Genomic DNA, 17,254 nt, shown 5'->3' on the forward strand with positions numbered 1-17,254 from the left:
CAGTTATTGCATCAGCCTTTTGCAACCCAGAAATGCGGAAATGCTGGTGTGCACGAAGGATTTGGTGATGGAGTCCCCATCTATAGAAACACTTAAGAGATGTGTGGATGTGCTGCTGAGGGAAGTGGGTTTAGTGATGTGACTTGTTGGATCTGGTTGATAATTTTGGCCTTGAAATCTCTTCCAACCTTGATGATTCTGCTGTTCCATGATTTATCAGCTCCACCACTGTAAGCGGCCCTGCAGGCTGACATAGGCATGACACGAAGGCAGGCTATGTGCATGGTCCAGCTTCTCTAATCTGGGCAAGAGATTTCAGTTGCAAAGGAGAACTGGAAATAAAGCCTTGGACCAACCAGAACCCCAGCAAAAATGCCTAACATGAAAAAGTACCTTTTTTTTTGGAGGGGGGGGAGGTGCCATTTAGTGCACCACGCACTCTCAGGAAATAAATTCATTATGAGAATGGCTACAGATCAGACCTCCCTGAGATCAGCAGGTTGGAAATTCCAGATGCCTGCAGGGAAGATACAGCATTGCAAGGCAGAAATGAAGCATCATTTTACATATGATGGTGCCGTTTCCTTAGGATTCCTTTCGTTTTGTGCTTTTTTTAGACGTTTGTTTCTTTTTAATCCAAAATAAAGTGACTTTGCTTAGGAGGTGTCAGTTAACAAGAAGAAAAAGGTGTTTCCAAATTCAAATTACAAGCTCCTTTCCTACCAGCACTGTCAAAATGAAGCTCAGTAACAGATTTAGCACTTCTGACCCAGACTTTAGCACCGGTTTTGTATCAAAAAAGCCACAGATCTGAAACAATAAGGAAACCATTCTCTATATGACTTTAGCAAGCAACAGAGGAGGAGATCTCACAGACCTCTCATTTTGCAGACACGTTTTTAACGAGGAGAAGCTGTGGCAGTGTGGTTCTAGAGGAGCTGAAACAGGGAGCACGGCCAAGCCAAGCTGACCACATGAGGACCAATGACCACATTTCTGACAGTACACACACTCAGCTGGCATTGCTGTGCACTTGCCATGACTGACTCCAGGCACAGCAAAATCATCCCTGGGACACAGTCATTTATCCTATTGCATGTTTCCCTTGTTGGCCACTGGTTGCTCTTTGGACACGGAAGCTGTTTCTTATCCACCGTTGTGCAGGACCTGCTGCCCAAGATCCTGTTTTGGTTACTCCTGAGATGCTTCTTAACACATTGCATAACTACGCTTCCTTCCATACTTTTGTCTCGATTGTCTTTGTCTTTAGTTTAGATGCAGCTTTCATTTTATGTGTGATCCAGAGCAAGACTTCAGGACTCGGCAATGAAAAAGTCCCCAAGGACAGCTCAGGTTATTGCTGATTTCCTTTCATTTATTTATTTTTGTTTGCTGGTTACAGCAGCAATGAGCGCTGCAGCCAGAGACAAGCTCTGCTGGGGCTGATGGCTGCATAGACACAGCAGAGAAGGCAAACATCACTTGTTACACCTCCCAGCATTACAAGCCTGTAATTAAATCCCTTTTCTTTGACAAACTTTGTGTAAGCTGGTGGAGCTGCGCCAACAGTGGTGCTGCAGGGAGTCTGCATCTGTGGGCAGAACAAAAGGGGAGATGTCCCCTCCTCCATCTTATTGCCTGTTTATCAAGCGCGTCTTCAGCTCTGCTGGGTGCTTCACCGCACACAGCCTTAAAATGGAGCCTGCACCGTTTTGTGCTTCATCTCTTCAGGGGCAAACACACCGAGCCATCGATTAGGTTATTTTAGGATTGTGGCTTGCTGTTGCTCTGGAGGTCGTTCATCAGCAGCCAGTTACACGTGTTTCAGAAAGCTCTTCAAAAAACACAGCCACCCAAGAGCACTCCTCGCACAGCACGTTTCAGATGTGCCTTTGTGCACGAGCTGTTTGTGCCTCAGCAGCAGCTAAAGAGCCATTCGGATGTGCCGGTTGCTATAGTAATTACTTCATCGGGAGCTAAAATAATAGCTTGCAGCTCCTGCAACTTGCTGTTGTGTGGGCTGCCTGGAGCCAGAGACACTTCCATGTAGCACTGGGGGCTGGGGAGCATTCTTGCAAACTCTGAGGCAGACCTTCCTTTCTCTGTGCTCACTTTTGAATTTAAGCTTTGCAGAGGATGTGTCACAGGTCTAAAGGTTCAGAACTAAAAGCTGCCTATGAAATGGCAGGATGGCCTTGCGGCTGAGGTTTCTGACGGGGGTGAAGAAGATTTGGGTTCCGTTTCCATTTCTGCTTCTGCAAGCTGACAGGCTATGGGCCTGCTCACACTGAGGCAACTTCTAGCGCAGGAGACACTACATAGCAACATGTGGGGGCTTACAGGGCTTTCAAAGCACCTGAGCAAGTCAAGCAGGAAGGTGACAAGCAGGCCAACCTGGCTTCATTCCACATTTTTTTTTTCATGGGCGAAAGTACTGGGGGGAAGTAAATGCTCTATGGACCCACAGCTCTGGAGAAGTCAGTGAGTCTATAGATAGTTTGGGGCTCCAGGCCCGACTGGCATGGCAGCTCCACTACCTGCCAAGGAGGCAGAGGAGAGGCAGGAGCAAGAGGCATGAGAAACAGTCAGATGCACCTGCATCAAGAAGCTGGGGCATGGTGGTCAGGTTTGTGACTCACGGCACATGGCCTGTGTGGAGCCCCATCAGCAGCAGTGAGCAATGGTTTGCTTTTGCAGATGGGGAGTGGCAAAGGAGGAAGAGAAGGAGGTAGGAGGATATAGGATGAAAGGAGAGAGAAAACAAACAGGGAAAGAATTTTCTATCACTGCACAAACTCTGTGCTGTCCCAGAAAATTCGCTCTCAGATGTGTGCATGACTGCATTGGCGACTGGCAGGGAGATGCCAAATGGAGATAAAAGAACTGCAGACTGCTAAAGGCAGCAAACTCAAACAGTTCCTGTCTGAGCAGCAGCAACATACAGAGAAGCAGGGAGGAGGGTGTCTGGGGAAACCACAGGACAAAACTGGGCCTTCGGCTGTACTTGGCTCATAGGCAGCTACTGATAAGAACTTGTTTCACACGTGTAGACATGTGGATTTGCCTCCCTCTAAATTTAGATGTAGCATGCACATGGTTTCTGTGCCTGCTCAGTTTTGCTGAAGTTGTACTGGGGGAAAGCTGACCTCATGTATCTACCCACTGCGACTTCGCTGAGCCTGATTTCTCCCGCTCCACCACAACACTGTCATCTTCAGCTGCCAGCAGCAGCAGCCATTTAATGGGCATGAGTTTAGGTGCAGTCAGTTAGGGAAAAAGAACGGTGGGATTTATTTTGTTTTCTTTTTCCCTTCCTTGCAAAATCAATGCAACAGAAGCAATATTCACTTACTCTCCTTCCGTTGAGATAAAATCCGTGTGCTACTGTGTTGCTTTGGGGGCCCGGAAAGGTGGATACAGTTATGCTATAGGGAAGTTACAACAGATTGACACATGGCTATTGCTGCCAGCAAGGTGAAATGGTTCAAAAGGTGTCCTCGAGATTTAGACAGAAGAAAATGCTTTGCAACAGGGGCAACGTTTTAAGGTGAATCAATAAAACGAACCTTCATACACCACACACAGCACAGTGGCATAATTAAGCATAAGATGTATTGAGTTTACAGAAAGGTTGCTCCGTATTGAGCAAATCAGGCCCTCTGGAAGCCCAGGCAAGGAAGTCTGTAAGATATTGGTTGGTGCAGAGAAGGCAGTATCTCCTCCCAGTGTTAGACTGTGGAAGCCTCTACTCCACACCCTGGCCCATCGTGCTGACAGTCTCGCTCGTCAGTCAGTTCAATACCCATCACCAATTCTTCCTGCCACAAGAAAGGTAGTCCACAGGCACAGCTCCATCCCAGATGGGAGGAGACAAAGAGGAGCAAGTTAGAAATAAAATGCAGTAACCTGTGGGAAAGCATCTGGCTCTCAGCTGTTCTCTCACTTAGACACTGAACCTAATGCTCCAGTTAAGTTTTCATCATCAAAGGGCAAGACACAAACCACATAACATCACGAAGTGTCTGTTTTAGAAATGCATATCCTTTCTGGTAGATGCTCACAGGAGCTTACTGAACAGTGATTCTGGGAAACAACCCACTTCACAAATTGAACACTGCTCGTTTTTGGGAACTGTTGCCTACGATAAATGCAGGGTCATGATGTCTTCTGCACTGGGGTTTGCAACGCCTAGGAGCAAAAAATGCTTCCAGAATCTCTGCCTCTGGGCATGCTGACAGATGGGCGGCTTGGTAGCAAAAGGAAGAGATTTCAGAACTGCAGTTATTTCCTGAAACTGTCCAGAAGAAGCAAAACCAGAAAACCCATCCTACATGAGGATGTGAAAGTTCCATTACAGTGTCTTGGAGAACATTCGGTACCTCGTATTTATGCAGAGAAAGGTGATCTTAAGCAGAGACAGGAAGTACTGAAGAGGCAGACGTTTCACTGTTCATCCAAGACAGAATGCTGGCAACCAGGGAAACAATAGCGGTGAAAATCAAACAAACATATAAGCAGGCAAGAGCTGTGAGAGCAGAACTTTTATCTTTGGTGTTGCTACATTAGCTTGCAATCAGAGGCCTGTGGACAAGCACAGTTCTGTTTGCTGCCGTGCCCCTGCTGCACACACATCTGAGAAATACTGCAGAATGGCTGTCTGCTTATCTGCTCTGCAAAGAACATGTGTGCCAAGACTATAAAATAAAAAGTAAGTGTATAAAGTAAAAAACAGAAGTAATATGAAATGACAAGATACAAATGCAAGCTTATTTTGCCCTCCTCCCCTCTTTCCCTCATACTTAGCTTGTTGGATGGGATGTCCTCCCATTTGCACCAGAGCCCCTGCAATCCTTGCAGTGCTCTCCTTACCTCTTCCACTGGTGCAAGACTGACTTGTTCTCTTCGCAGTATTTCTCACCACCATTGGGAAGTGTGTGCCATGAAAGGTGAACAGGTGCTGGGGCCTTCTGTAGAGGGCAAATATGTAGACAGCTTTTGGCCAGGGTGCGTAAGGTGGCTCTTACTGCTTTTCAAGGGACTGTTTGAAATGCCTAGGGCTTAGCACCATGGATAATGCAATTTCATTCTGTACTCAGATCTGAATATTGGCCCTGAGATTGTTAGCTCAGGTCAGTCTGCTGAGAAAGCAAGCAGCAGCCACACTTCTAAATCATGTGTGTGTATGCACGTGTATATATATATAGAAAAACCAAAGCAACAAACTAAAACACATGAAAACTGAACACCAGGCCAATCAATAGACAACAAGAGGTCTACTTGTAAGGTTTTTATGCATCCTGTATGTGAACTAATTACAGCCGGGCTACCCCAGCACTGAAGCATTTAAGAATTATGTTTTTAAGTTGCAAAAGAACTTTGTTTTTCCAAAACACAGGTAAACTTCTTTAACCATCAGACTCCAATCTAATACTTTAAGAAGCAATAAGTATCATATTTGTGATATCATATTTGTGATGGTCTTGAAGGTGCTGGTAATAGTGCAAGGCTTGTAAATTCTGCTTTGCAAGGCAAGTCATTACTAGCTGCTGGATCTGACCTGAAACCACAGCTGCTTATTGACCCAAGTGCACATCCATTTAGGTGTTCAAGCCAGCGTCAAACATGCTGAGCAGCATAGTTTCTCTTGATAGTAAGTAGCGTATTGCATGATTAGTTCTTCTGTTTTTTGTTCAAAAATCTTGCAATGGATGCCAAAAATTAGACATCTATAACCTGATAGAGGGTAGAAAAGAGAGAGGACTGCAGGTGCTCTACAGCCTAGAGATACCAGGGATAAATCTAAAGAAAATGAAGCATGAATAAAAACGAAGATACGTTTTCTGGTTGTTTGTCCAGGCACTATGGTGTTTTCCCTGTCCCTCTGCAGCTGAGGCAGTGGTAACTTCCAGTGTGGGGAGTAGGCAGAGCACCAGTTTCTTGCACTGTTGAGACTAAAGCCAAAAAAGGGAACAAACCCCCTGCAGATTCATGCCACAGCTGCAGATAACGAACACTGATGTAACTGTCCTCTGGACTGCTACGTGCCAGAGTTTGTACTCAACCTGCATGCTACGTGTTTATCTTGTGCACATAACTGAGTGAGTCCAGCAACCCTCAGTGGGCTCCGGGGCTGTTGGCAAAGGGTATGAATTGAAATGACTAATGTGTGGAAGCTACACTAAAGAGTGTCATTGGAAAGGAGACCTTGAGCCTTGGATGCAAGAAGTCTAGCAGTGCAAATCCTTCCAGGAGCTGCCATCCACCCCTGCAAGTCAAGACCCTATCATCCTTCAGGCTGTACTCAGAGCAGATGAGTATTGAGTGAGCAAGAACTGCAGAATGAATCCTTCAGCAGCAGAGTCTCCCTCAGCACCATTGGGTGCTTCTACAGATGATAGTCACCTTTACCAGTGTTTCTCATAAATTAGAGAGATGATCCACGGAGGAGACACTTAATGGAGGCAACAATATAAATGGGACCAAAAAAAGTAGAAAAAAAGCATGCTTAAGGCTATTTGTTAGACAGAAAGATATGGAAGTGGCTTCTGACTCATAAGTTCCTTAAACTTGTAGCTGCTGGAAAATACAAAGTGTACCTGAGAACACCAACTCCATACACCCATTTTTCTTCCATTCTGCCATGCACACCTGCTGCTGGCAGCTCCTCCGGACAGGATACTGACTTACCTGTGGTCTGGCCCATTTTCCTGCCACCTCTTCTTGACTTAATTGCAAAGTGTAGATCAGATCTGAGCGTCATAGCAGCCCTAAGTCGCTCAGCCCTGCATTGTGTGATGGCTAAAGCACTCACTTCACATTTGAAAGTCGTATCCAGACCATTTTTAGGTATCACCAGCTTGTTAACTTCCCCCTACAAATGCCATTATTGAATCAATAAATGCTAACTGTTTTTCACTTACGAACAAGCAAACAGAAACCTTTTCCCATTTTTCTTCTGGCTGTTACTTGCATTTCCATGGCACCTAAATACAGTAATCTTAGTAATGGATGTGTAATATATTAGTACAGCAAGAAACATTCCTCACTACGATGAGCTAATAGCTTAATGCAATGCAAATTACAGCACAGGATGTAAGAAATACAAGGCAGCAGGAGAAGAGGAGAGAAGAGAAAATTGTACTGGTAAAAACATGTGCTTCCAAACTATGTTCATAATTAGGTGGTTTACATTTCTACAGGGCTTGAGGATTTTTCCTCATGTCATTGCTTTGGCCTTTATATAATTATGTGGTTGTACTTGACTGTGCGGTATAAGTAAATAACACTAATTGCTTTTCTTATTTGAGGGTAGTGGACTGAAACCATGACTTCTGTTTACCAGCTCCAGGTAATAAAAACTCTATGAAGAAAAAAACCTTTTTCAGACAGTATTGGCAGCTTTCCTCTCTCTCTCTATTTTATACAAAAGGAGGAGGTCTGAGAAGAAAAATAACAGCAAAATCAGGCTGCTGAGTCAGATACTCACAAACTTGCATAATGGAGATATATTTCCACGTTTCCTCCTGCCTTTTGTATACTTGAGGCACAGAGGGAAGGACTGGACCAGGTCTGCTCACAGTATGCAGATGCCTCCATGTCACAGATGAAATACAAAAGATATCTTAACATCTCCATCATGGAATAATTAAATACGACACTTAGTGAGCGAAGCAGGGTCTGTGTGCTGCATGGAAATATGCTGAAACTTGTATCTGAGCACTCAGTAAACACAGCTTTTGTCCAACAGTAAGGCACTCCTTCATTTTCAGACAAGCGATTATGAATACACCAGGGAAAAGCAAATTTAATTAGCACAAAAATTATCACAGCCTTTCAGTGCCGTTTTCTGACCATAAGCCCGGTATGTTCTGCGGTTTCTCAGGCTGTTATTTGTTGCAGAGGTGTGGTGCAAACGTCTGCTAAAATCCACAGATTTAAGCACAGAAAATTAATTTGCTTCATATGGCAAGTAAACTCTCGTGTCCAAAGTAGAAACATCAGTAGGGTACCATATGTTGAGTATTTGGATGGAAGACAAGTGCCAAGAAAAGGAAGTTTAATGTCATCACAGATGACAGTTCCTCACCGTTTGCTCGAACTTTGATGATAAGATATATCTATATGTCTTCAACCCTATAGGCTGTATAGCCTTCAAGCCATAATACATAAGAAATTCTTTCCCATTAGGGTGGTGAGACACCGGCACAGGTTGCCCAGAGGCTGTGGATGCCCCTCCCTGGGGGCGTTCAAGGCCAGGCTGGATGGGGCTGTGAGTAACCTGCTCTAGAGGGAGGTGTCCCTGCCTATAGCAGGGGGTGGAACGAGGTGGTCTTAAAGGGCCCTTCCAACACAAACCATTCTGTGATTCTATGGCGGCTGAGGGATGCAGATTTGAGTCAGGTCAGGCAGAAAGAGAAACCAAACCTGGGCCCCCCGCTTCTTGGAGGTAGCAGAGTTTCAGGGTAACAGACCGTTTAAACAGTGAAATATTCGCTTTCTTTTCTAGCTCACAAGCACCATTTCAGCCTTACACCCTTTCTTCATTGACCCACTTCAGCGCCCAAAGCCTTCTTCCTCCGTGCAGAAGCCAGACGTGGCAGCCAGGTGCGGGCTGTGAGAGGCACCTTCACAACAGCTCCACGAGGAAACAGGAGCGGTGGCTGCTTGTGTCACCTGCACGACGCCACAGGCAGCGCGGTGCTGCACCAGCACGGGGCAGCGATCCGTGCGGGCTGAGCTGGCAGGGGAACGCTCGGTTCGGTGCTGTTCCTCACCTGAGGAGCGTGTGGCCACGCCATCCCGCACGGAGAGGCACGTGAGCTCACTCCCTGTGCAGGGGCATCCAGCCGCTTTGCTGGGCGGGGAGCAGCCGCGGGGAGCAGCGACCTCGCGGCTCCGGGATGGCGCCCCCAGGAAAGCAGGGTAGGAGACACGGGGTCGTGATGGGGACCGCTCCTCCATCGGCCGCGGCGGAGACAAAGGCGGAGGGGGCGATGTGGGAGGAGGCGGCCGCCCGAGCAGAGAGCGCGGAGGGGCCGCGAGCGCGGCGCGCCCCCGCGACTATTGCGCCAGCCGGGGCCTCACGCTGCCCCCCCCCAATTCCCGAGCATCAAAGAGCGATGGAGAGGAGCCGCGGGGGGCGGCGCCGAGGAGCCTCGCCGTGCGGTGACGGGCGCTCCCGCCGACCAATCGCGGCGCCGAGGGCAGCCGACGGGCGCTCCTGCTAGCCAATAGCCGAGGAGTCTCGTCCCCCTCCCCGGCTCGGAGCCAATCGCGGAGCCGGTGACCGGCGGGGAGGCGCGACCCGCTCCCGGGGCGGGGAGGGGGCGTGCGGGGGGACGGAGCGCAGAGCATCTTTGGCGCCCGCCGCCGCCGGGCCGCGTACCCGCTGCTCCTCCCTCGCGTGTGCGCCCTCCGCCAGGAGCCGGCTCGCTCCCACCCTCCTCCCTCCCCCGGCGATGTCGTCTCCGTCGTCCGGGGATCGGTACGAAGAAGAGGAGGAGGAGGACGGCGCCTACGAGAGCCAGGCCAAGCGGCTGAAGCCCAGCGCGGCCGCCGAGGAGGGGGAGATCGAGTACAGCGGCGCTGAGGAGACCGAGAGCCGGCGGGACAAGGTTCCCCCGCCGCGCGGAGGCGGCTTCTCGGGCGGGGTGAGGCTCCTTCCCGCGGCACAGCGGCGGGGAGCGGGGGGGGTGGCGGGCGAGCCCCCTCCTCAGGGCGAGGCTTGGGGCCGCAGAGCGGGGCCTCCGGGCGCGGGGCGGCCTTCTGGGCTGCTTCCCTCCGTGCCCAGCCCCGGCACCGCGGCCTGCTGGAGGCCGCAGCCCGCTGGCCCTTTCCCCTGGGCACGGAGCTGCTTCCGGGGCGGGGGGGTGTGGGTTGCGCTGCTTTGCCCCGCTCCGCGGCGGTGCGCCTCCGGCTCGGGGCGGTGGGGCTGAGCCCGGGCTGCTGGCGGCCCGCCGGGCGCTAGGCGGGTTGTGGCGAAGCGCAGAGCCTGCCGCGGTCCGTGGGCTGCTCGGTGCCTTTCGGGATGTCGCCGTGACAAGTTTTGCGCTCGCCCTGTTGCCGAGTGTAACTATAGAAACGTACGGCGGGGGAAGAAAGCGGGCGGGGGGTTCCTTTCATCCGCCTGTTTGACCTTATTGTCTGGGTGCGCTGCGCGGTGAGGCTGATGGCGAACGGCTGCCGCTCTCTTCAGTTCCCTCGTTCCTCCCATTGCTTCCCCCGCTGCGAATCGGGCTGATGGACGCCTCGGTTCGGTGTGGTCGTTTTGCTGCTCTCTTTGCCTATTCGTATCGAAGTATCGAGCAAGACCCATCGATTTGGGCTAACGGCACTTCTGTGTCTACCCTTTGGTTTCTTTCTTTGGTGAACTGCCCAGATGGTTTGAATCGTTTATTCAGTTCTTGATGGCACTTTGTTTCCTCCCGGAAAAAAGCAAGATCAATGGGAGCTTGGTTCCATGACATTTAGAGTAGTTATGTTCTATGGTTGGACAGAATGACCTTGCTTAACAACGGGATGAGTTGGTGTGAGCACCTTTGCTGCTACCATCTTCCCATCAGCTGAACCTCTTTGTGGACCATCATTACCTGCTGCATGCTTAGAAAAGTTGCTGGTAAACTGTAGTGAAGTTGCACCTTTTGAGATAACAGTTTTAAGTATTATACCTTGTCTCAGAGCATCAGCTGTGTTGCAGCCAAGTCTTAGTAATGCATTCTTAGAAGATGCATCTGAATTAAATCCTTATGTTTGCATAAGTTATCTTGACATTTTGTCATACAGGAGAGCTGAACATCATGTAGAGTGTTTCAAGGAGGAACAAGATACTGCTCTTACCTTTCTTCTTTTCTAGGGTGTTTCAGGTAATTGGCCAGTCATTATTTTTAACTTTCTTTCATTTGGGTTCTGGCTTTGATTGTCTTTATTTTGACCTTAGTGTCTCAATTTATGCTAGTTAATGCACACAGCATACAGCCCTGCTGGGGGACAAGAGTATGAAGTATGGCTGTAATCTGACATTTTGGATCTGGGCTGTGTTTTGCGAGTGAGAAACGAGCGTGTAGGTGGTCTAGAAGGGAAGGATTTGAGGCAGTGTGCCTCAGGAGGGTGTGTGGTCACAGACTCTTGACTCTCCTAATGCTCTGTGGTGGTTTGTTGGCAAACCAGTATTGAGAACTCCACTTCTGGGGAGGCAGCAGTTGTCTTGGTAATAGAAATCATACCAGGCTCATAAGAGCAAACCGTAACATCAAGAGAATATGTGAAAAATGAACAACTGAGCGCTTTTGTTTGGGGTTTGTAGGAGCAAAATGCCAGTATTGGTTAGAGTTAGTTCACGTGAATGTTAGTTTTTTCTCTTCATTGGTTAAAAAAAGAAGAAAAAGTGCAGGAAATGGAGTATTATTATTATTATTTTTCCCTACGACATACCATCTTTGTTTTGTTCACAGAGAAATGTTCATGGCATATAGAAGTTAGTTTAGGTTCAGGGTGAAGGCATGCAAGATAGGAATAGGCTGAGGGGGTAAGTGTGGATATGCTGGGTTGCTCAGAAAGAAGCAGAAAAAGAATATGTAAAGGTGAAATTCTCCCAGGCAACAAACAGGACCCGAGGAAATGGCCACAAGTTGTATCAGATGAGGGTTAGACTGGACATAAGAAGGAACTTTTCCTCTCAGAGAGTGCTCAGGCACTGGAATGGCTGCGCAGGGAGGTGGTGGAGTCATCATCCCTGACAGTGTTCAAGAGGCATCTGGATAGGGAGCTATGAGATATGGTTTAGGGGTTTGCTGTAGGTATGGTAAAGGGGGGATGGTTGGACTAGATGATCTTGTAGGTCCTTTCCAACCTTGTGATTCTATGATTCTATGAAGAACAATAAGGAATGGGGAATTAGGAGGGAGAAATGGGAAAGTGGGTGACCAGAGTAGGAAGAGTGGTTGGAGTTTGTTAGCCTCATGCCTTTCCTCTCTTGATGTGTCCTGAAATGATGGTGAATTGTCATCGATTTCATATGGGTTATGAGATAAAAGCTGTTTCATAGTGGGACTTTCTAGTTATCCCCTTGGCAGGATCCTCCTGCTCGGCTGTGTTTATTGTTGTGGTGTTTTCCCATTCCTCTGGGATTGCCTTATGAGTTGCACAGTCCCTTACTGCCTCTTCTGTGTTTCTGCAAATGGGTGCCTAGAGGTCTTTCCTAATACACAGCTTACAGATGGGTAAGAATATTTTTGTTCTGTTCTTCCTTTGCCTCTGTTCCCCACCAGTACAGACACTGCACACAGCCCAGAGCTGTGTGCTCCTTCCTATTGGCTCATCTGAGTGCTGAGGAACATGGAGAGCCATGACCAGAGTGTTGACAGGGAGTGGAATAGAAGTGGTCTTGCAGCAGTGTTCTATGGGGGAGAGGGAGATTTGGAAGAACGACATTTACAGAGGCATTCATTTGCCTTGCTGTCTTTTAAATGCTTTATAGAAATATTGAAGAATAGGTCAGGATGGTTCTTAGGTTTGGGGAAGTAAAGCCAGGTTCCTGCCGGGTTAGATAGGAGTGTGAACTTGCAGTGTCTGAGCTGCTCTGGTATAACTTTGGATGTGCGATGCTCTTGCTTGGCAGTAAGTGGAAAGCAGTGTACCTCAGGAGTAAACTGCTTCATGTCTGTCACAGGCAACGAGTTCAGAGCCTCAGAGTCTGTTATGGAGCAATCTGAATGTAAATCATCCTCCTTCCTTTATCCTCCATCAGAAAGGTGACTCAGGCTAGTTCCTCTTCCAGCACCTCAGGTATTTGTTCCTGATAATCGTCTCCTTGTAATGCTCAGTATTTGTTTTATTTCAGGTTTTAAGAGATGTATTTGGATTGCCCTGAGCAGAGGGGAAAATAAAGAATCATAGAATTGTTGCTGAAGAGTGTGCAGGAAATGCTGTGTATACTTCAGAAAGCCTTTTCTCCACCATGCCCCCTCCAATGGGCAGAGCTGAAATTATAGGGGAATGTATTGTGTACCTTCACTTTGCCTTTACTGCATGGGAACTCTAGCTACCCTCGACATCCTGTAAGGTGGTTGAATGCAGCTGTGTCCATAGTTAGGCATTAACGATGTTTTAGGCACTTACATACAAAATAAGCAACCTTTTTGGGCTCCCCCCAATTGCTGCTGTAGATATAACAACCATTTCAGAGCATGTGAGAAGGATGCAGGGAGAGGAAGAAGCTGTAAGTGCGTGAGATGATCTGAATGATGAGAAATAAAATAGCAGGGTGTATGAGAACCTAGGGTGAGAATGTGAATGAGGAGTAGCATCCTCATCCTGCTGTAAAGAAAAAGAGATGGAAGAGAGGAACAGGGGAACAGTAAAGAAGCAGATGGTCCAGAAAAAGTAATGTGAACTCCAGTGAATATATTGACTAGAAATGTGCCTGGAGGAAGGATGCAGAACAGGTGTCTGTGCAAATAGTGCAAAATTGGCTGACCTAGGATTAGTGAACAGAAGAGGCTTCATACAGCTACAACCTTTACAACGTTCTTCCTTTTTGGAATAACAAAATAAAGATTTATTAGCAAGACAACAGTGATACGTTGTTGAAACGTTGCCTAGGAATACGTAGGTCAGTAAAGAAAGGATATTAAAGTGCTGCAGTTGTTCTTTGGAGCCGCTTCCTTTACAGTCATGTGTATATGAAATAACCAAGCGCATGAGGCATGATGCAGTTATTCGAGGGCTTCCTTCTCTCCCTGGAAACACAGTTTCAATGCTCCCTATTATGTTGGTAGCCTTTTTTTCTGAGGTATCTTTTTCTGTTCTTGTTACTGGTCTTGAGCACTTGGAGGCTAAATCTGTTTCCATTATCTATTTAAGAACTAATGATTCTTTAAGAAATTGTTACTGAGTTTTCAGGAGACATCCTGGGCAATATATATTTAGCAAGTGCAGCAGTAACATGAGCTGATCTGTTTCCTGGCTCTGTTGGAGGGCATCGTGTTGGGGTTCCCGTGCCATTGGAAGGAGCGGAGTTACGGAGAGACCCCTTTGTAAGCAGAGGAGCATTGGTGATGGCTCATCTGTGTGTGAGCACATGCTTTGATGTAACCACTCTCCATGCCAACTGTAGCACGTGCAGACTTCTTAAGATAGAGCGACTGCAAGACCTTGGTCGAAATGCAGCATTTCTCATGGAAAGGAAAGGGAAGATCGCAAGCAATGGGATGAGTTCTGACCTTAGCTGTGAAGGTGCTTTACTCTGACAGACATGTTTGCATTTTCGTTTAGACTAGTGACTTCATTTTTTCCTTTTAGGGGAAATCCAGGATTGTTCTAGATTTGCAGCTAGGTAGCTACAAAACTCGTTTGATGATAATGTGCACGTCTGCCTTCGTGAAAGCATTTCTGCACTCAAACATATGCCAGTAGCACATGTTGGTGTCTTTCAGCAAACGCTCTGTGAATGTCAGTTTGTGACTTCCTGGCTTCAGGCTGACTTGTGCTTCGTTCCTGTGCCGCTGTTTGTTGCTTCTGCTCAGAGGCTATTCTGAGGAAAGCAGGCTCCCTCTGCTTTAGCCGTGTGTACCTTCACCGGTTTTATTGGTGTGGACACAGTGGTGCGGCAGTCACACAGCAATACTCTGCAGACAGGCCCTCAGCTTCATGGCAAGCGACTGAGATTTCACTACTTTTCTTGTTGTTATTTTTAAATTAAGCTTCGTGCTTCTCAAGCTCTTGTGTAAGTTTCTACGATAGCAGCGGTGTTATGACTTATGTTCGCTTAATCTCCTACTGTACTACATCCTAATAAATAATGCATTCTGTGTAGCATTATGAGAGAGCAATTTGGCTTAGAAAGCTAAATGTTGTCTTCACTGTAAAAGAAAACAGTAAGTGTGTTTGTTGATGGTTCTGAGAATCGTTGCAGTTGCAGTTGCATGGACACCCGTGTATGTGCATGTAAGTGATGTGTAATGGATTCAGAAATGCAAGCATAGAAGGAAATTTGTAATACTGCTAGAAAGCTTGATAGCATGAGTAGGCAAGTCAGCTCTTTCTAGTGAGCCTTTGTTTCAGTGAGAAAACCGGTGCCTATATTTACCATCTGATATACAATGAAGTATTCTTAGGTTCCATATCTTGAATGTGTTAAAGGGAAAAGGGGGAAAAAAAGGGATTGCATATTCATAGCATTAACAGGGATCTTAATACAGTAACGAGTATGTGGGGCAATGAATAATTGATTTAATCACTTCTAAATAAAGTAAAGCTACCTGCTGTCTTAACATCTTACAGCACCAGGCTTTGCAGGAAAAAATGGTAATGACTGTTTTCTCTTGAAGGGCTCTTCGGGTGCTTCTTTCAGCTTTGAAATTTATGCGTGGGTAAAGAAGAGGGAAGTTGAGAATACAAGTATCTGTGGAGCTCTGTTCCTCCAGCGATTCTCTTCAGTACCCGCAGTTCAAAGTTTTAAGCTTTATTAATAACTTGATCACTGCCACCAGGCCTTGGGGTGGTTAACTCAGGGTTATGTGGCCACCGCTGGTTGTGTTTACCCACAGTTGCCACAGCTCTTATTCAAAGAAGTCTGTTGCTACTGAAAGTGCTTTCGTGGTGCAAATGACTTGGACGTAAATTAAGATTTAAAGAACAGTGCAGCAGGTTGTTCTGAAGCCTGACAGCATCCCATGGCCTGCTTTACAGTTCACACAGAATGATCACGGCCTCAAATGAAAGAGAAAACATGTAGTTGTTTCAGCGTATGGAACCCAGGAGTTAGATACAGGAGACTCAATTTATAGATGCCTGGGAAGTGTTATTTCCTTAAGTGTGTAGTTTAAAAAGATAGGGAAGGGAGTGTGTAGCATGTGCTTAGTGGAGCTGAGAGCTCCTTTGTACTGCAGATGAGAATCTTGTTCCAGAAGGTGCTGTACTTCTTACTGCACAGAAGGGAAAATTCAACGGGACTTGTCAGATCAAACAAACACACTGACGTAGCTGAATTTGGTTATGAGAACTTGACATAACCGTTACCTGTACTAAATCTGCCTGTTATTAAGAACAGTGTATTTCATATGGTCTTTATTATGTCTAGTCTTCCTTTGCGCGTCTCTGTCATTGTTGGCTAATATTGTTTCATATAATATATATATATATATATATATATATATATATATATATATATTTTCTTCTTGACTTAGAATAAATGTGATGCATTTCAGCCTTGCTTCAGGCTCCACACAGTAAGATGGAGCTGATTCCTGTCCAAATGGTTCAGTTGCCCAGAACGGAGTCTCACTGTAGCTCTACTAGCTCACTGAGAAACATTTATAGTGGTAATTCTGTGTGCCTGGGTACAAGGGCTGAAACCTGCTGCTGACAGTTCAGCCTTGGGGTGAAAAGAAAGAGCATGCCCACCTGTACAGAAAGAGAATCTTTTAAAAACATACATGAAGAGCACTCAGAATTGCAAGGGACTGCTGGTTTATTTCCACTGTTCGGCTGAGCTGGTATTTGCTTGCACTGGGGGACACAGCTCTGCACATATTAGGAAAGTAACCAGTTTTGAGTTTGTTGATGGCCCTTGTTTTTAGCTGCTTTTTTTGCTTTACCTCTTCAGGAAGCAAGACTCGTCTCAGATGTCATAAGCAAACAGGAAGCTTGTGAAAAATATTTTGTGTGTTGTGCATGTTGAAATTTCTTCTGTTTGGAACAAATAGGGTGGAAGTCCTTCTTTATTTTAAGCAAATTTTTTAGGATACACTTCATTGAATACTAGAAAAATCTTGCCTCTGCAAACATGTTAAGTCTGCAAATTATTTTGAGTAGGCTTCAGCAGTTGAACTTTGTAGTCTGTTCGGAAAGAGAAGTGGAATTGTTTAAAATACTCCTGCTTTGTACATTTAAATGGCTGCGTCTGGACTCAGTGTAGTGTCTGCCCGATAACCTTAGCTAACGATGTCGGTGTTCCTTGCTCTGCGCTGGATTTTAAATGTTGTTTTGTTGTTGTTAGGATGCAGGGGGAAGTCATCACAAAGTCTCTGTTTCTCCTGTCGTCCATGTCCGAGGGCTGTGTGAATCAGTTGTGGAAGCAGATCTTGTGGAAGCTCTGGAAAAGTTTGGAACCATATGGTATGTCAAACATCGTGAAGAAAAAACCCTCGACAAGTTGGAAGTGTTATCTATAAGTCACTCGGATCTTTTCTGATATATTACGATGGCCACTTCAAGTCTTTAGTTACTAGCGAAGCAGACAACATTCTAGCTGTGT

General features: G+C 46.6%; 1 protein-coding gene across 2 annotated transcripts in view; it reads left to right on the top strand.

The window, feature by feature from the left end:
* Positions 1-9,322: 9,322 nt before the first annotated feature.
* HNRNPLL (heterogeneous nuclear ribonucleoprotein L like) overlaps positions 9,323-17,254 on the top strand; it is a 29,006-nt gene continuing 21,074 nt past the window's right edge. Inside the window, exons 1-2 of one of the 2 annotated variants that reach the window (XM_072331744.1) lie at positions 9,323-9,650; positions 16,997-17,115. In XM_072331744.1, coding sequence (XP_072187845.1) covers positions 9,459-9,650; positions 16,997-17,115 — 311 coding nt within the window. In that variant the 5' untranslated portion in view covers positions 9,323-9,458. The remainder of the gene's footprint in view (positions 9,651-16,996; positions 17,116-17,254) is intronic. The other variant, XM_072331746.1, reaches the window with a different exon arrangement.

The sequence above is a fragment of the Excalfactoria chinensis genome, chromosome 3 (genome assembly GCF_039878825.1).
Source record: "Excalfactoria chinensis isolate bCotChi1 chromosome 3, bCotChi1.hap2, whole genome shotgun sequence".
Taxonomy (NCBI): domain Eukaryota; kingdom Metazoa; phylum Chordata; class Aves; order Galliformes; family Phasianidae; genus Excalfactoria; species Excalfactoria chinensis.